General features: G+C 46.0%; 1 protein-coding gene across 2 annotated transcripts in view; it reads left to right on the plus strand.

The window, feature by feature from the left end:
* Positions 1-20495, plus strand: part of ADGRD2 (adhesion G protein-coupled receptor D2) — a 386891-nt gene that overhangs the window by 111680 nt on the left and 254716 nt on the right. For both annotated transcript variants that reach the window (XM_069241720.1, XM_069241719.1), the window contains exon 6: positions 18452-18550. In XM_069241720.1, coding sequence (XP_069097821.1) covers positions 18452-18550 — 99 coding nt within the window. The remainder of the gene's footprint in view (positions 1-18451; positions 18551-20495) is intronic.

Genomic DNA, 20495 nt, shown 5'->3' on the forward strand with positions numbered 1-20495 from the left:
GGGTGAGTTGGAAGATCAAGTGACTGCATCTTTGACCACGTTTCAATACTTGGGTCACCTTCATTTCCAAATCTAGCCCTTTCCCACCATGTATCTCCTGTTTGCCTGTTGGGAGTGCTTTGCAGATATTCATGTCTCCCTTCTCTCATAGTTTGGTTACCGCCTTTCTCTGTAGCTCTGCCCCCTGGTCCTGAACTTTCTTCTTTGTGCCAGGTGTCTGATGCTGCTGGTTTGACATCACACTCTCTAGGTCTCTAGGTTAATCTGCACTTGTTATGGTCATTGACTCAGCCAAAAGAGGCTGCATGCTGTGTTACTTCAATAACAATGACCTTTAGGCGCAGGCATTGGCAAAGCCAATCAGGGTTGCCTTTTTAAAGCAATGTGGCCGTGATGACGTTGATCATTTTTTATTTGCATACACTGTTCCTTTTTGGTATAAATAAACAAATCTTTGGCAACAAACGTGATGATGTACACTCTACTGTGGCCTAGTGTGATGATGTAAATGCACATATACATTATTACTCAAGCAAGCACATATGGCATGATGCCACTGTCATTACGTTTTTTATTTACAGTTCAAAGATGGCAGACAACTATCTTGGAGCAGTAACTAAATCAAGCATTGGCAAAGCGAATAGGTCTCAGCAATGTAAGAGCTATTGGTTTGTCAATGTCTTTTAGCCATGTTGTATAGCAGCACGGCTGCTGTTCAGCATCACTGAAAGCTATGACGTGGCCAGCAACATCAATGGGGATATGGGAGACAGGCTGAAAACACAAGTGTTCATATGGATTGCTTGAACACAAAAAAATAGCTCTGAAAATGGGAGCAGTGGAAAGTCACAATTACTTGGTCCATGCTTCAGGGGAGAGCCAAACACTAGAAGAAGACATTGCGCACGCATGCCTTGACAAATAGGAACAAAGCAAATGAGAGTGACATGGAAGTTAACCAATTGTAAACTGTAGGTGGGCTGTAATCCCACTCTTGTAAACAATTGTTGTGAAGAAGCAACACATGCGCTGTGTAGGTGAGGCCTAAAAAGGAATAAAAAGCTTGATCATGCCAAATTGCATCTGCCAAGCTCTCCAAAAAAATAAAAAGAAGAGAAAAGGTAAAGAAAAATAAATGTGGTGGCACAAGGGAGAGAAGCAGGAGTGGGTGGGGCACGGGGGAAGAAATCAGTGCTGCAGAGTAGCATGAGCTTCAGGTCAGGGTTGCAGAAGATCAATGGAAGAGTGGAGCAGTGGCGTAACAAAGGCACCCGCAGCCCCACCATTGCAAAGGGTAGGTGGGCCGAGCTCCAGGGCCCCCCCTCAGCACACTACACTGTGCACGAGCGGCAGGACCCTGACTGAGTCCAGACGGGAGGGGGGTCCCCTACGAGCACTTTGCTGGGGGGTCCTTTAAGTTTCCTTACGCTGCTGGAGTGGAGGTTTAAAAATTTAAAGACAAATCCGGCAGCTGACAGACAGTAGGGGGTTTAAGAATGGAAGCAGAACACGAAGGAGAGAGCAGGAGAACATATGTACTTCCACAGAGTTTTTAAAGAAACAGGAACATAGCTCCCAGAATGCATGCATTGGAAGAACGTAAATCGTCCAGCGAGAAATATGTAAAAAAGAAATGCTCCAGGCCGGACAAATAAAGAATAGAATGGAAAACCATATAATAAGAAGCAGGGGAAAGAGATAGACAGTAAAAACATAAAATCGCTAGCAAGGAGCTCACCCAAAGCCCACTTAAATGTTAAGGTCTGAGTGACATAGGGCCTCATTACGACCCTGGCGCCAATGCAGCAGTCCGAGCGCCATATTACTACCGCAGCGGTAGCACCACGGTCAGACTGCCAGCACCACCAGATTATGACTTAATGTCGGCCTGGCGGTGCTGGCAGTCCTAATCCACCATGGCAGCTCTGCATGCAGCACTGCCCTGGGGATTGCGGCCCCCTTCTCCACCAGCGATTTCATGGCATAACCCCGCCACGAAAAGGCTCTTGGAGACGGGGTGCAGGGAGCCCCAGGGGGCCCCTGACCTGCTCATGCACTTGGCATGGGCAGTTTAGGGGTCCCACTGGCAGCCCCGCCGCAACGTTCACTATCTGCTTAGCAGACAGTGAACGTTGTGATGGGTGCTGGCGCACCCTACGCACTACAGCATTGCCGCTGGCTCTATTAAGAGTCGGAGACAATGCTGTAGGCCGTTTCCCGCTTGGCTAGCCAGCGGAAACTGTGTTTCCGCCTGCTGATCCAGCGGGAAACTCGTAATGGGCCCGTCGGGGAGGCTACCACACTGATGGCAACCTACCTGTCGAGACTTTGGCGGACAGGCTTTTCCGTCCGCCAAAGTCATAATAAGCCCCATCATGATTTCAACAACAGACAGCTGTCTATAGAAGAGGCCTTAAAAGGAAACCCCCCAAATAAATTTAAAAAAATCTGACAGACATTAAACTAATCAGCTAAAGACCTCTCCCTTTTGTGTTGATAGAAGCAAGGAAACAACACTGACGCCCTTCACTAACATTGCACAATGGTTAATTAGCAGGCGAGGGCTTCAGTGGAGAGGAACAACTGATGCCCCCCTCATGCTCACCAGGCAGCCCCTGGGAGGCAGAAGGGCGCCCTATTGCGACAGCATCCGCTTGTAATTAAACATGATATTTGGTTCAAAGGTTGCGTTGATGGTGACCGAGCATCAGCTGAAAAAGGCCTGATGCACATGGAAGGCAAAATGTATTCTAAAATGTAAATGTTGAAACAAATAGGAAGGTAAGGGTAGGAATTCATACTTCCTCCAATTTTAAGAATTTATGTACGGTGATACAAGAGACGTGAAAGACTATGGAACCTACTCGTGAAGGTATTCTGTTCCTTGCCCAAACATATCGATTTGTGAGCAAAATATACCAATACTGGTTCACAGGGGCTCTTGTGCTTTCAGTTTGCAACAGTACATTAAGGGCCTGATTACAACTTTGGAGGAGGTGTTAATTCGTCCCAAATGTGACGGATATACCACCAGCCGTATTACGAGTTCCACAGGATATAATGGACTCGTAATTCGGCTGGTGGTATATCCGTCACATTTGGGACGGATTAACACCTTCCTCCAAAGTTGTAATCAGGCCCTAAATGTTCTCTTCCTGCTAAGAATATATTTAAGACACATGGAGGTCCTGATTTATACAAAGGTCTAGCCCTACAGTTACTGTCAAAGTTCAACATCCAATTCCCAGAACTTAAGAGGACGCAGGGGTTTGTGAAATTGCAGCACAGCTTTTCTCCTGCCAGTGTTTTCACGCCAGACAGAAGGACTGAGCAGTAAATATAAGCCTGGCACTGCTGCCCACTCCTCGGGGGCACCGAGCACCGGAAGTCAGACTCGCAGAATCCGGTTTGGTGGAGTTTTATCTTTCCCAGAGACTGCTGAATGTGCAGATTCCACCAGAATCGGGGAATTTCAATAATCACAAATTTTGGGGTACTGACAGATTTGAGAGCGTTGTACCCAGTTCCTATATGCAACAGCGAGTAACCATATGAAAACTTTGTGAGGTCCTAAACAACAATAGCCTAAACCACTACTGCTAAACAACTAAAAAGTCTCTACAACGAAGTACTGAACGACCACTGTCCTAACAACGATCTTGCCTGAATAACGATTGCCTGAACAACGCCTCGGTGCTGAGAAGGCGGAGAGCCTTCACAATGAATCCCAAACTTTCTCCTCATGAAGAAATGCACCAGGCCAGTAAACCAGCATAGAAGGGCACTTTTATTTCATTTATATCACTGAAAAACAAAAGTTATTCCCTGACGCGTTTCGGCTGACAGAGCAGCCTTCCTCATAGGTGCATCGTTTTCCAAATTCAAAATAACCACGTGGTGAAATTCGCCATCGTTATATGCCAAAGTCTTAAAGTCACAATGTCTCTTTACAAAGCACTATGTGAGTGCACTTAATATCATTTGCGCTATTGCGTGAATGTTGTTTGTAAATCAAAGTCCACTTACTTATAATTCAGCGCCGAATTCCTTTGTGTGTATTTAAATTGTGTCTTTGAATGTTATTTAATACACACAATTCAGCTGCTCCTTTTATCGGCTTTAAGGATAATTGATGGCTTTCATTTCACCTCCGTGCTCTCCAAATGCTGAAATATATAAATTCTAAACAACTTATATATATTTAAATAAATATATATGTTATTTATATTTATATATATATATATATATATATATATATATATATATATATATATATAAATATATATATATAAATTCTAAACAACTAATAAATCATTAAAAAAAAGAAAAACTTACATTAAAATTTGTTGTTCAGGCAATCGTTATTGGGATAAAATCATTGTTTAGACAGCAGTTGTTCAGTACTTCGTTGTAGAGACTTTTTAGTTGTTTAGCAGAAGTGGTTCAGGCAAGCAGTGGTTTAGACTTCATTGTTCACGATGTTTCCCTATTCTGTCACGTACCTTTTACTCTGGGAACACTCTCATATTCTTCTTAGCAAACGCAGTGGTAAGTGTCTTTTTTGAGGATGAGAAAGAGAAGGCAACAATCAGGAATTAATGAAAAGTGTTTGTAAAGCGCGCTCATTCTCTAAAAAGAGTGTTCTGGGTCTAAGGGAGACAGAAAGAAAAAATAAATAAAAATATCCAGGTAATTTTTTTTTTTCTGAAACTGAGAACGATTTCTAAAGGTACCAATTACAGGAGGGAGTGTTCCAGTATGGAAATGTAACAACTAGGCCTGGGTGAAATTTTAATGATGCCAAGGTACTTGGGTAATTTCAATAAGTATGCATTACTCTTGTGATGCTAAATTACCACTATTATGCGATTATGCCAGCTTGAGTAATTAAGAGTTATTCTGGACAGAAATCCTACTTCAAGAGCACAGAAACAATAAACTAATAGCCAGCCGCTGCTGGATGCTGCTGTTTGTATCCTGTAGCGTTTAGTGCTATTTTTGTAGTGCAAAATGCATCGTCTGGTGCATTTTGGACTAACGTGCAGTTTGCACTAATAAAATAGTATTAAATGCCGGATTATGCTTCTCACACAATTGCGTACAATTACAAGTGATTTTACAGTAATTCCAAGTCCTTACACTACAAAGAGTTCTGTAAGTTACTCACACCCCTACTAACCGAAAATATCAGCCACCCAGCCTGGTCCTTCTAAACTTGAAACATGACCATAGTGTGAGAAAATGGAAGCTCCAGAGGCCCTGACTAGAGATGACTCTATGAGAAAGACACAGAACTTTGAATTTAGAACTTTTTGCCACAGGAAGTCAATGCAAGAGAGCTACTTTTCTTGAGATTGAAGAAGGAGGCAGAAGACCAAGAATAAAGCAAGTCACTGCATACTGCTTTAGTTAGGGGAACTATAGCAAAACAAAAAGAAGATGGATGGAATGCTGAGCATTGTCAATCATTCACTCCAAGTCACTGATCTGGGTTAAGTTCATTGTTTTGTTTTTGCTCACCACACCACCCCAGTTTTGCCCCAGCCAAACTTCTTGAAACATTCTTGACCCACTCCCCATGGGAACAGTCCAGCCTGAACTGCCAGGCCAGGTCCTCCCTGTACCAGAAACAAACATCCTGGGACTGCTTTTGGTGTATAATAGATTATTGCCATTCTTTTTGCCTTGGCCTTCTTTGTGACTTGTTCCAATGTCCCTAAAATTTTGGGCTGGACTGTTCCCCTGGGGAACAGGGTCAAGACTGATTTGCATATGGCTGCGTCCAAACTGGGGTGGTGTGATGGGCAAAAAAACAATGGATTAAACCCAGAACTCTCTGATTGGGGGTGAATTTTTGCATTGCTCAGCATTCCATCCATCATCTGTTCTTTTTGGCTTTATCACCCTAAGTGGAAAGGGTATGCCCAGCCATGGGTCCTGTGCTTACTGTGCCACTGGATTCAAGCGAGCTAGGCTGATGAGGGGTTTTACCTTGAAACCAGTCCCAGGATGCTTGTTTCTGGTCTACAGTGGACCTGGCCTGGCAGTTCGGGCTGGACTGTTTGCCTAGGGAACAGGGTCAAGACTGATTTGCATATGGCTGGGTTCAAACTGGGGTGGCATGGTGAGCAAAGAAAACAACGGATTAAACCCAGATCTTTGTAACTGGGGTGAATGTTAGCATTCTCAGCATTCCGTCCATCGTCTGTTCTTTTAACCTTTAGAAAGTAGGCATTTTTCTGCACTTACTGCTCTCTGTGCCTTACATCCTGCCTACAATCCATGTCTGGTCTCTGCTGGTTGATAGCTCCCCTCGTTCATTCCACCCAGACAGCCATAAACACAGGACACTCAGCTGCTTCTGCATTCATCTGCATACTGATGGGTCTTCCTGGGCAGGAAGAGTGGAGGGGCTCCCACTTACACTTCCAAGGCTAGAGGCCTGACCTCACACAAAGGACTGATAACCCCCCACAGATCTCCAGGCAGACAGGACTGGGTTGAAAGGGGAACTGGTGCACTTCAAAACCACTCTTTGAAGTTTCCCCCTCTTCAAAGGCACATTTGGGTATATATACTGGGTCTGTGACCCCATCAAATCAGACACTTCTGGACCTGTAACTGGACTGTATCAGGGCTGTGCTGCCCAAAGGACTCATCTGGGCTGTTTTTATGGAAGGGCTGCTCTCCTTCTTGTTGCCCTGCTGCCCCAGATTCTGTGTTAGGACTTGGCCTTCCACCATAAGGGATCTCCAAGGGCTTGGACTGAGCTTGCCTCTTGTTAAGAACTCCCAGGGCCGTTAAAGACTTCACCTGAGAGAGAAAATCCACTACACCAGAAAACCGATGCAAGGCCTGAAAATTCAACGCAGTGCCTGTCTCGCAGCTGAAAAATAGCTGCATTGCCTACCAGATCAACGCAGCAACTGTTTCATTATCACAGCACATTTGGATTTGTTAAAGGCGGCTGAAAGGAATTGTGAGACTTGTAGCAAAAAGTACTGTTCTTCAATCCTGTTGCACAAAATGTACCTAAATGTAAAGAGCTCCTCTTGAGGTTTGTGAAGTCACAGGTTCTACTGAGAGCAAAGCTCAACTGCTCTTTCCAGCAAGGACTTCAACCTCATTGAAGCCCACTAACCTAGTGATTCTTCTCCAAAGATGCCCTTTTTGTCCTTCATATCCGTTCAGATTTTAGGGGGCCAAGTTTCCCTTGAGAACAACTTCAAAAGTAGGAGTTCAAGAGAAAGCAAGAATCAAGTTCTCAGTCCTGTCATGGACAGACAGGTATTCTCTGACAGCACTCTTCTTTTTATTCTTATCTCTAGCTAGTCTTCTGATTTCCAGGTGTGGGAGCCCCAAGCTAAAGGGGTAACATAGCAGTGGTAGGTGGAAATCCCCAATCCTTGTAAAGTCCAACAGAGTACTCTCCCTAAGTTTAAAGGTTCCACACAGTGCCCTCGTTTATGTTTTTTCCCTTTTAGTCTAAAAGACAGAAGACTAACTCAGCTGCCTGAGGTCCACACCCAGGGTCTTGCCTATTAAAATGAGTTGCCATCCTCACCCCATTATTGGAAATCACAAACTGGTCCTCTGCTTATGGTCACAACCAACTCCCTAGTAAAAGGAACTAGTTAGTCTATGGTAAGGTCCCCTTCTAAGGTCTTCTCACGCTTTGCACTTTCTTTGATTCTGGGTGAAATTCTCTTGCCTCTCTTTGTGTTGTAGTTTCCTCAACCACCTTCTCACTTACGGTAGGTACAGTCTGAAACTGAGAGTATGTTGTTCTTTGATTGTCCTTCCCTTGCCTTGCTGGTATGCATTCTCCTGCAGGGCAGCTGCACCAGGAGAGCTATTCTCCTCTATCCAGAAGACCTACCAAAGGCCATTGTCTCATTTTCTTGGCTGACTTCTAGGCTGGGTAAATGTAATTACATCGACTGCAGGAGATGGGAGCCTGTCGGAACTAGTTCTGCCTCAGCTTAGGCAGAGATAATCACCTTTTCTGAAAATCATCATTTGACATTTGTATGAAAAATCCATCTTGGCCCATAAATTAGTTTTGTAATGCAGTGAAGATGGGATTATAGGTGATCCTTTAGCCAAATTGCACATTTGAGGGTTTTAACTGTCCTTCCGTGTTCGTCAATGTAAAGGTTGCCTTTAGTCCATGTAATGAATTGCACTTTTTTGGATTTTGTTATTAGAAAACCATGCAGGCTACGGCATAATCTTCATGTCTCACTTTTAACATTGTGCATCCTGGGCTTGAGGGCTGCAGGTGTTTTATCCAGTGGTAGAAGTAGGCAAATGGTCAAAATGTTCAATTTAGGCAGTGAAGGCAATAGTTTGGACTGCAACCAATCAGGGTTGCGATAGAGCTCTGAGAACACGTGTTTAAAGTCTCTCATGTGGGTGCGACTCACGCGGGATATCTGACTTACATGCCGCTTATGTGACAGTCAGCACAAACGGCACCACACGGCGGGCCAGAGGGCACTAGTGCTCAAGTTGTTTTTGCTGCTGCTCAAGTAGATGTTCTATGCGAGCGGCAGTTCTCTCACTGTGAACAGTCACAACTTCCTGCGACCGTTCATTGTGAGGAAACCTTGCCGGGTGCCCTCCTAGCTCCTGAATATCAAGCTAGGGAATGCCAATTTTCACTCACGCTCACCAACTTACTGTTGGCAAGCTGCTCATGAGGAAAAACTCAGCCACACTGTAGTTGGTGGAATTTGGCCAGACCTCCCTGTTACACGCATAACGCAGTGTCAACAAAAGTCCACCAACCCTGCTGGCCAAGTGAAATGTATCCCTCACTCCTACAATTAACCTCAGTGGTTAAGTGATAGTGCAGTTGCACTGGGAGGTGTTTTTAACACTTTATTTATCATTTTCTATAACAAGACAAACAAAGACATAAAAAAACCACATAGGTGAACATTGCACAGTAATTGTTGTTACATTGGAGTCATATGAAAGGGGCAGTAATAAATTCAAGTCCCAGAAGTAAGCATAGATTGTGCAACTGTCAGGCGGGGTTGCGGCTTATATGAGGGAATGCAACGGGACCTCATCACATGATCTAGAGCCCTAGGGAGCATAATGAATAACATGTTCAGGGGGAGCAGTTCAGCGACTCTGCTCTGATCATCTGGTTCCATGTATAGCAGCTAGTCTCAGGGAGGTTGCAAGATGTCTTTCAGCCTTGCAGTGGAAGGTTGTAGCCTTGTATAAACTACATTCGTCATGTCGCAGTATACTATACAATTTAGTCAGGCCTTCATAGTGGGAAGGGTGCCACTGCCCCAGTGCAATGCTGTGTCTCCTAGCTAAAAATAAAGCAATGGCAGTGAATCTGCAAATACTTTTGGGTTGCCTGCTACATAGCCCAAAAGTGCGAACAGAGGGTCTGGCTCAGTGTTGTTCGTCTCTGGCATATGGGAAAAGCAGTCAAACACTTCGGTCCAGAATGTGCAAACATGTGGGCACGCCCACATCAAGTGGGAGAAGTCAGCCTCCAGGGCTCTGCATTTAAGGCAATGGGAGGATCTGGAAGGGTTGAGTTGGGCCATTCCACTGAGAGTCATGGAGGCCCTGTGCAAGAACCTGAAATGGAGGAGTTTATGTTGATGAGTAATTAAGACCAGTTTTGTATGTGAACAGCAATAATACCATTCCTTGTCAGAGAAGGGGCAGCCCAGGTTTTGTTCTCACAGCACCCTGATTTTTGCATCATTGGTGTGTTTGAAGGCCATGCATGCATGGTAAAGTTTAAAGACCAATCAACCCCCTTCCGTATCTGGCATTAATAATGTCGGGGGTGGGTGAATTCATCTGGGGCCAAGGGTAGGAGAGGATGTGTGTCTACGTCAAAGGATTAAATGACCCTTATGAGAGACATCTGCGAACCTGGAGTCATCCGTATGTGTGAGAACAAGGCCATCAGGAAATAGATCACCTATTGTGTGTAGTTTGTGATGGTTCAGTGTACTTTGAACCACTTTTTCTAGGGTTAAGGGCAGCCACCGGTTTTATGCAAGCAGAAGTGCAGGGGAATACAAGAGGCCACCCCCAAGGATACAGCAAGGTCCCCTCCATGCCCAGTTCATGGTGGATAATGTCTGTATGTCAGAGGGATCCAATTTAAGGCTCTGTGATAGTAGTGATGCCAGGCGGACTGACCCTGCTAGATTGTGCTCTGTCTTAGCATATGGGAGGCGAGCCTCTGGATGAAACCAGTGAGACATGCAATGACATTGCGGAGCAAGGTAGTATATCTGAAAATCCAGGACCCTGAATCCACCTGTTCATAGGGCAGAATAAGTTTATCCCATTTAAACCGAGGCCTATGGCCAGCCCAAATTAGTCTCAACAACAGACCCTGTAGTGTGTGGAAAGAGGAGTTGGTCAGAGGTATGGGTATGTTTAAAAATAAATACAAGAAGCGGGGAAGGACAACCATTTTGATAATGGCGATATGGCCTGCCATGGAGTGTGGGAGACGTTGCCATTGTTTAATTTGTACTGTAAGTTTGTCAATGGCGGGGCCATAGTTGAGGTGGATCAGATGTTCTTTATCCCGGTGTAAAACAATACTCAAATATTGCAGTCCTCCCACCACTTGAGTGGGTACTCACAAGGTGCTGGTGTGGTGATATCTGTGAGAGGGAATAACCCTGATTTCACCCAGTTAATATGTAGACCAGAAAAGCCACCAAATCTGATAATTTCACTTACAAAAGGGGCAAGGTTGTCCGAGGGGTGCCAGATAAACAATAATATGTTGTCTGCGTACATAGATAAAAGTAAGTCGCCTGGGTGAAATCAAGGCTGTGATGCATATGATTTTTTTGTAAGTGTTGGACCAAAGGGTCTGTAGAGATTATAAACAGTTTTGGTTATAGGGGGCAGCCTTGTCTCGTACCCCTGGCTATCGCTAAAGGCTCGTAGACAGAGCCATTTACCCATAACCGTGCCACTGGGTTGGAGAACAGTAGCATTATCAGGGCAGTGAAACCCCTGGGGAGCCCCAACTTCTGCAACATTACATGCAAAAAGGGCCACTCCAGCGAGTCCATGGCCTTCTCTTCATCCAATAGTGCAACAGCGGTGGTCACCTCAGGGGAGACTTTTTTGAGTACCGCAAACACAGTGCGCAGTTTGAAGGAGGTGGACCTGTGTGGGGGGAAAAACAGTTTGGACAGGCGAAATTATCTGGTCCATTATTATGGACAGCCTGTTAGCAACCACCTTGACAAGGATCGTGTTATCAAAATTAAGTAATGAGAGGGGCCAGTAGATAATACATAGGTGTGAGGGCCCTTACCCAGTTTTAGCAGGAGGGTGATGACTGCCTCACGCAGTGAAGGCAGCAAAGTCCCTGTATCAGGGGCCTCGCATAAGTATCCAACAGCCTTGGAGCTAGTAGATGGTTATTTGCCTTGTAGGAGGCACCTGTGAGGCCGTCAAGTGCAGGGGCCTTTGAGCCGTCAAAGCAGTCAGTAGCTTGGATTTTCTCTTCACTAGAGATAGGTTCACTCAGGAACTGATGCTGCACTTGGTTTATCCCCACCATTGCAATTTTCTCAAAGTATTTCTTCTGCACATCAGTATCCCTGTCTAGCCTAGAGGGGTTCAAATGCTTTTCATATGAAAGTTGTTTGCAAATGACATCCTCTTTAGAGGTGACCCACCCCCTCCAAGAGTAGCTCTGAAATACATTCCAGACCTCTGTTCAGTCACAGTAGACAGGCTAGAGTACGACCTGGGAATTCACCCTCCCCATATCCAAGGGCTGTGGCATATTTACCCAAATAGGCCGTTTCTCTGTCGGTCGGGGAGCGGAATTTCACCAGTGAAGTGGAGCATTGATGTAGAGGAGCCTGGGTTGTTGTGAGTCTGCCCTGTAGATGTCACTGAGTTTGGTCTCTATGCGGGCTAAGACATTTCAGATGTCTCTGAGGACACCAACATGTTTGGAGATTGTGAGAAAACAGGGCTGATTGCAGAGGCCCCATAACTTTTTGCCCCCATTTTCCACTTTTTGCTGGTGTTTTCCTGACTCTGATGGTGCCCTGGGTACTGCTAACCAGTCCCAGGGCCTGTGCTCTGTGTAAAATGGATATGCAAATTAGGCTAATTATAATTGGCTAAGTTAACCTACCTATAAGTCCCTAGTATATGGTAGGGCATGTAGGTTTAGGGACCACAGCATAGGTGGTGCACACCTAGGTGCACTGCTGAGGTGCCCAGTGTCATTTTAAAGGCAGGCCTGCCTTGCTGGCTGCTTTTAAATTAAAGTTATATGCAAATTCGACTTTGGAATTAAAGGTACTTCCAAAGTCTTAAACTACCTTATTTTTACATATAAGTCACCCCTAAGGTGTGCCCTATGTGCCCCTAGGGCTGGGTGGGCAGACTTTATTTTAAATTTTAAAGTCTCCTTAAATGTTACATACCAAGAATTTGGTATCAAATTAATTGTTGTAATAAATCCCACAACTTCCAGTTGTTGGATTTAATATAACTTGTTCAGGTAAAAAGTTTAAACTTTACCTAAAAAGTTGCCAATTTCAGCTCTGCATTGTTTTTGCTGCTGTGCTCTGATTGGCCAGCCTGCAGCAGCTTCTGCCAGGCTACCTTGATGAGGTGTGAAGTGGCCTGACTTCACACAAAGGAATGTGCTTGGGGGAGAGAATCTCCCCTCAGCAGATGGTGAGGCAGGAAGGGGGAGGGTTGCCAAACTGGACTTCAAAGGCAGAGAAGGACATTTGGAGCACCCAGCAACACCCCCATATCCTGCAACCCCAGACAATTAGGTGCCCCCTTGATTAGATTAGGAGAGGGCAGGAGAGGGGTGTGTTTATGATTTTTAGCCACACCAGTGGGTGGGCTCAGCCAGATGTAACCTCCAAAAATCAGATTCAGCCATGTTGGATTTTTAGAGACTGTTGCCTTTTGGGATGGATTTTTGCCACACTTCCCAGGAAGTGGTCATCACAGGGGGACGACCCTGTACCTGATTGGAGGACCAGGACCCCCCTGCTTTTCACCCAGGAGCAAGGATAAAACTGGCAGACCTGCACCCACACCTCAGATCCCCTCCAGAAATCAACAAGAAAGGAACTAAAGAAGAAGAAGGACTGCCCTGCTGGACCCCTGGCCTGCACCTGGACCCTGCACTCAGAAGGACTGCACCAGCTCCACACTTGGGCTTCACCACAAGAAGGACTTTGCCTGGCTTCAACTGGTTCAAGGAGGGACTCCCTGTTTGCTACAGGTGAAAAATTGCTAAACCAGAGTCCCCTGCACCAACTCCTGAAGAAAGCGACCAGCTGACCACTGTCCAGTGGCCAATAAGGAGTTCGCGCCAGGTGCATTCTGGGAGTTGAAGTCCGCACCCCCCAAGGACCATCACAGAACTTCTGGACCCTTGGGGTGAGCTGTGAACCCCAAAAGAACCTTAAAAGAACATCTGGGTGAAGCCCCAGAAGTTTGGAAAAGATTTGAGAATTTTTGGAAAAAAGCTCCTGAGAGGGACCGACCCGCCGCGGAAATTCTAGCCGGCTTGCCTCAACCGCGACCCGGCCTGACTTCGTGGTTCGTCCCGGTAAAGAAAAACATCCAAAAAAGAGACTAAGTCCGAACGTAAAAAGTTGACCGGGACCTCCCAGCCATCGTATCCGAGAAGGGCTCCATGGACGTCGGATCAAGATCCAGGTTTACCCCGGTCGAAGGATTTTCATCTCGAAAAAATGACTAAGTCCGAAGGTAAAAGTCTCCACCGAGGAAACCCACATCGCGTATCCGGACAAGGGCTCCAGGAGGTCGGATTCAACTGGCAGGTTCGTCCCGGTGAAGAAAAACTTCAAAATAAAGACTAAGTCAGAAGGTAACTTTTTAACCGAGGCCTCCCGCGACCTGTAGCCGAGCAGGGCTCCATCGCGGTCGGCCTGAAAGTTTGACTTTGCCCCGGTCGAGGTGCAACCAGATGACCCGATTGGCGCTTTTTGTTTCTAAGCGCTAGAAAAGTAATAATTCTTTAAAAATTCATATCTCCGGTTCCCCTGAACCGATTTTAATCGTTTTTGTGTCATTTTAAAGATAAAAATATAAACTATTTTTATAAATTGGTTTTGGATTTTTAAACTGTTTCCTGTGTTTTATTTAATTACTGTTTTGTGATATTTGAATGCTTTACACTTTGTCTCCTAAGTTAAGCCTTGACGCTCGTTGCCAAGCTACCAAGGGTTGAGCTGGGATTAATTTACTGAGACCTAACTGTACCTAGGTGGAGGTTAGTGGCTTGTTGCTGGGTGTAGGTACCTACCTGCCCTACCAATAACCCATTTTCCAACAGAGATACAAACTCTGCTTATATACACCTTGAAGGTGTCTCATAGCGTAGCCTGACTCTGAACAGAGCCCGTTTTGAGCTTGAAATAGTCTAGAATCATGGAGCTCCGAACAGAACACAGCATCCAGTAGGGCAGTACCTGGGAACAACCACCATCTTTCCAGCCCTTCTCCATAGGGTATTTTCAGCACCATCCTTACTGGAGAATGGTCTGAAAGTGTGCGAAGGAGATGTTCTATGCCTGCGAGTCAGGAGGTTGCCCTGACAGATATGAGCCAGTAATCTATGCGTGTCCACACAGCATGGGGTGCTGAGTAAAAGGTGTATCCAGGCATAGTGGAGTGTTTAAAGAGCCAAGAATCTTTAATATTTTGGGGAACACGGAGTGCATGCAGTTTGTCACCTGTGAGTGCTGGTGGAGTCCAGCATTAGGTCAAGGATCAAGTTGAGATCCTCTCCCGGCAGCACAATCTCAGTATCAAGATGCCCCATGAGGGGTAAGAGTTCTTGAAAAATAGCTGGGTCTTCAATGTTTGGGGTTTAGACATTCACCAGGAGGAGATGCTCACCCTCTAAGGTGCCCACAATGATGACCTAACTGGTAATAGTGGCATGGTGACTGAAGGGGAGACTTGTGAATAAGCGTGCAGACTTCACAGGAGTATGTGCTGTAGCATGAGAAGTACCTATGGGAACCCTATGGAGTTTCAAAGGTGGAGGGTCATCTGTGGTGGCAAATGAGTTTCTTGTAAGAATGTGATTTTTACACCAGGTCTACTGAGATATGATAGGACTTGTTTACCCTTGCCATGGTCGTTGAGGGTGTGTATGTTCCACATCATAAACGTAAGCTCAGCCAGTTTGTCTCTGCCCAGAAATGTAGAAGTCATGGAGGAAGTTGTGAGTATGGAGTTGTTTGCATACAATACATAGTGCTCCCTTCCAAATAGGTAGATAAACAACAAAATAAAATACAACACCCAAGTAAAGACACAAGCACCTCCCCCCACCCACACCAAGTGCTAACAACCCAGTCAATCCCAATGGAACCCTTATAACAAACAAAAGCTCCAATGTTTATTTTTTTGGTTTACACCTTGGAAGGCGGTGCAGCAAATGGAGCCCAGTCATTGAGTGATACCTGATGAGTATGCATAGTGTATAGGTTACAGTGGCATGGCCACAACACAAAAAGTAAAAAGGGAGACATAATAAGGGACTTCCTTCCTGTGAAGTACAGAACAGTAACCAATGGAGCAACTTGGAGGCCAGTTCAGTCTGGTAGAAAGAGATCCATGCTCGCTGATCCATTGAGTTCGGGGGGGGGAGGGCGATCCATGGTGGCACGAGGAGAAGAGGGCTTGTCAGATCCTTGTTGTTGACAGAAGGACATTCACACGCAGTCTAGCGGGGTACAGCATGCCATATTTGACTCCCTATTTACGAGTAGAGCTTTAACTGCATTGAACTAGCAATGTGCCTCCTGTACTGCCAATGTAAAATTAAGATAAAGGAAAACAGCAGAGCCCTGATGTTGCAGTGGGCCATGTTGCCGGGCCAAACGCAGTGCTGTATTGTGATCTCTGTAGTTAAGCAGACGTGCGACGATGGGGCGAGGAGGGCACGGTGCAGGGGACAGAGAACCAAGGTTCTGTGGACCCTCTCCACCACAAAGGTAGATGTGAAGTTTTCGAAGAGTTCTGCGAGTAGATGTTCCACAAACTGATCAGGGCATCCCATGTCAGTAGATTCTGTGATTCCCGTAATGTAGATGTTGTTTCTATGCAACCTTGCTTCAAGGTCCTCATTTTTAATGGCCACTGCCTTTAGGAGCTGTTTGGGCTATTTCAGAGGCTTTGTAAGGGGCACTGCACCGTCCTCCAAGGCGGAGCTATGTTCCTCCGCATTATCTGGTCGGACATTGTGACACTCAAGACGCTCTCCCATGCAGTCCAAGTGTCCAGCTGGTGTATCAAAGCGAGAGTCGATAGCGTGGAAACCCCCGCTAAGCTCCACCATCATGGTCATGTCACCACCTTATGCATGAATGGGTTTTTTGCCGCCTGGTGCCTCCTTTGTACCCAATGGGTATTCCGATCTGCCAGCCACTTTGGTGTGGTCAGATATGAGTTTGCACTGTTTGGCGTGCCCTCTGCCCATGACAACCAGCTCCCCGGGGGGTCTACAATGTTAAATGTACTAGCAAGTCACAGAGCCGGGTATCAAGGCAGACAGAGGCAGCTGGGAAAGTGGTGGACTCGCTGGAGCCAGAGACACCTAGGCAACACACCTGGCTCAAGTGTGGCTGAACCAGGAGAGGTCAACAGGGTGTAGCTGCAGGTGTTGCCCCTCATGATGTAAGGAGCCGTGGCAAGTTCAAAACAGACCAGCGCAGTACAACTTGCACTCAATGGCACTCACATGTGGTAAGAGATGACCATACAGTGAGATTCCCCCAGGTTACAATGAGATCATGGGGCAGTGACGAGCTGCGACAGGAAGTTGTGAAGTATGCAGTGCAGGGGGACAGTTGAGAGACACTGAAGCCAATAAGTTTGGGCTATCAACCATGGATCTGTATCATTTGGCCAGCCAGGGCAGGTAATAGGAGCCTCGGTGGAGGGCAGGCAAGCTCCCGCTGTCGGAGATGACCCCATGGGAGAGAGGCAAGAACTCATGAGGCCGGGGCTTCCCCACATTGTCAGCCGCCAAGGCCCGTGCACCCACGATGGGACCAGCAGGTAGGTTTCGGGTCACACATGTGTCGCCAATACCCAAAGCAAGTCACTGGAGTGTGCAAAAGAAGGGAGAATGATGGGGGAGGTGGGTAGCGGGCCCAGAGACGCTCGGCAGCCTCAGGCTCGCCCAAGACTCCTGTCACCGTGGGGCCTCTGTGGCATGTGCAAGGCCTCACCCCGCCCCCCTCGATCCTGATTTTCAGCCCTGCAGTGCACCATCTCTGCGAGAAAAGGCAGCAGTGTACATCAGTGCCGTAGATGAACTGCCCTCTTATTGCTGTGATATGGGGAGATAGCTTTGGTAGTCTGTAACCCAAGTCAGGAGGGCTAAGGGCGCCAGGGTTTTGCTACAAGGCGCCCATTTTTGTCGATGGTGTGGCTACGCCCCCTGCACTAGGAGGAGTTTAATAGTTTACCAGGGCTTAGAGGTTCCAAAGAGGTCGGTAATTCAATCACATAAAAGTTTGCAAGACCATGCAAAAAACTGACTCTATGCCCTTCAGGTTTTAAATAAGGAACTTCGTGCACTTCACCCTCAGACGCATAGTCATTCACTGAGGGAGAACAGGAATGACTGGTGAAATCAATGGAACCATCTGTACTGCCACTCTGAAAGAAAAGATAAGTGCCATTTTTACATGTTCAACATTTCCTTGCAATTTCTAATACCCCTCTTAGGTGTAAGGCCAACAGGGAGACCGGATGACATCTCAAGGGTCCATGAAATCTCAATTAATAATTCCACAGAGAAGAATCATTCAGTTTATCCTGCTAATTTAGTGAGAAGCTGCAAAGGGCAGTAATGCTTACATAAGATTAGAAGAATAGTCACAGCAAAGAAAAACAGGCAATGGCATATGATCTCATCATACGAATTGAGAATGCATAATACAATATATTAAAAGATTAATGCGGCAAATCGTGCTTAACTGGAGGCAGTTTATAGGAAAAGTAAACAAAATGTATTGGAATGTTTTAGAATGTTTAATATAACTTTTATAGAGAATGACAACCGTAAGGAAAGTTTTCAGTGGATGATCTTAGAATGTTCTAAAATAAATTTATTTTTCACGATTAAAATGATATAGCTGAATGAGTGTGTTTTGGAAATAAGAAAAGACACATTTAAGTAACATTCCTTATTGAACTTCAGCTGTTTTACAGGTAGACATGTAATAAAGCCAACAAGATGTGATATTTAAGGTTGAATGGAAATGACATGCTAGGCATGGCCTGGTTCATATTCTCTCTTGGCTGACAAGATGTTCGAACTCTGAGTAATGAGTGTCTTCGAGGGTGGAGTTCACATTTATGGGTTTCACGTGAGCTTGTTTGTTTTCTATATTTCACACAGGACCATCTGAAGAATGCAAGATACTTGAATCTGGGAGGAAGATCCCAGGTTTCATCTCCTGCATGCAGGCCTTGCCCTTTGTTTGTCGCTATCCCAGGGGTAAGTGGGGTCGTCCTGTCTCATTTGGAATATGCAAGTAATTAAGACTGGTTATGTGATTTGACACTGATGTCCTGTGTATCCACTGAATCACAGTGGGTGAACAAACAGGTTATAAGATGACTAGTTAACTGCTTTTTTGCCAGATGATATACACCTGCAAAGTTGGGTTTTTACGAGTCAAAATGCCTGTTCCTGTATAGCAGGCAGCTCTGGACCCATGACAGATATGATGTTCTCTACCATAGCGTGCATGCCTCTAACATGTCTTTGAAGGGTCAGGACATTCTGGTTCAGAGGCTCTTCAGTCCCAGAGATGCTCGTTGAGGCCAACAACTGAAAGAGGAATATGACCCTTGGAGACACGAGGATCTTGCGCAGGGCTGAGCCTGTTAACCACGGACAGACATCTGTCTGCAGCAGATGCTACAACCCTGTCTACATCCCTTGGAGACATCAGGATCCTGCCCAGTACTGAGCCTGTGAACACTGAGCTCCAGACTTCAGACTGCTCCTGATGCAGTGACCCTGTCTATGACCCTTGAAGATATCAGGATCCTGCCCTGTGCTGAGCCTGTGAACACTGAGCTCCAGACTGCTCTTGAAGCGGTGACCCTGTCTATGACCCTTGAAGATATCAGGATCCTACACTGTACTGAGCCCGTGAACACTGAGCTCCAGACTTCAGACTGCTCCTGATGCTAAGACCCTGGGTATGACCCTTGGGGATTATCAGGATCCTGCCCTGTGCTGAGCCTGTAAACAGCAGGCTCCAAACTCCAATCTGCATCTTCTGCTGCAACCCTGTCTAGGACCCGTGGAGACACCAGGATCCTCTGCTTTGAGGAACCTTTGAATTGCAGGCTGCAGGCATCAGTCTGCAGCTGTAGGTACGACCCTGTTTACAACCTTGGAGATTATCAGGATCCTGCCCTGTGCTGAGCCTGTGACCAGGAAGCTGCAGACATCAGACCTCAGCTGCTTCTACAACTGTCTATGATTCTTGCAGACATCAGTATCCTGCCCTGATCAGCGGGTTGCAGGCATCGGTCTGCAGCTGATGCTGCGTCCCTTGGGGGTCATCAGGATCGTGCCCTGAACTGAGCCTGGAAACAGCAGGCTCCATGATGCTGCAACCCTGCCTATCACCCTTGGAGACATAAGCATCCTGCCCTGTACAGAGCCTTTGGATTGCAGGCTGCGGGCATCTGTCTGCAGCTGATGCTACGACCCTGTCTACGACCCTTGGAGGTCATCAGGATCCTTGACAGTGCTGAGCCTGTGTACGGGAAGCTGCAGACATGAGTCTGCAGCTGATGCCAAAATGCTGTCCAGCACCGCAAACCCCCACAGTGGGAAGACCCATTCATATATCAAGTCCTAAGCTCCATTGGTAGCACACATGGCTGTGTTTGAAGGTCAGTGGTGGAAGCTGCCATCCTCCTCAAGAGGCTGAACATAAGAGTATACTTGTTTCCTTAAGTTCTGATCAGCAAGTTATCCAAAGCAGCCCATGCAGTGGAAGAAAGCTTTGAACTTCCTAATGCTGCATTTTAGTCAGAAAGAATTTGTGATTAAAAATGCAGTGTATAGGGCATCATCTTATACTTATAACCCTGTTTGCACTATGCAGAACCCTAGCTGACAGAAGGATACAAGTCCTAAAAAAGGAAGTGGGAGAACTAACCAAGTTACGCAGTATGCAAGTGACATCACAGTGCGTGACAGCGCATGTGGCATTACAGAAAGTGACATCACAGGAAGTGGCATCACAACTCATACATCAGACTTTAAGGCTTCACTCATACGTTTAACGGGTGTGTCATGAGTACATTTAAGCGCATTATGAGTATATGTGCAAACACTCCTGATTTATACAGAAGACTCAGGTTTTGTAAGCTACATATAACACCATGCTGGCTTTTTCCGTGTATAGCTTCCCTTA

The sequence above is a fragment of the Pleurodeles waltl genome, chromosome 6, assembly GCF_031143425.1.
Source record: "Pleurodeles waltl isolate 20211129_DDA chromosome 6, aPleWal1.hap1.20221129, whole genome shotgun sequence".
Lineage (NCBI taxonomy): Eukaryota > Metazoa > Chordata > Amphibia > Caudata > Salamandridae > Pleurodeles > Pleurodeles waltl.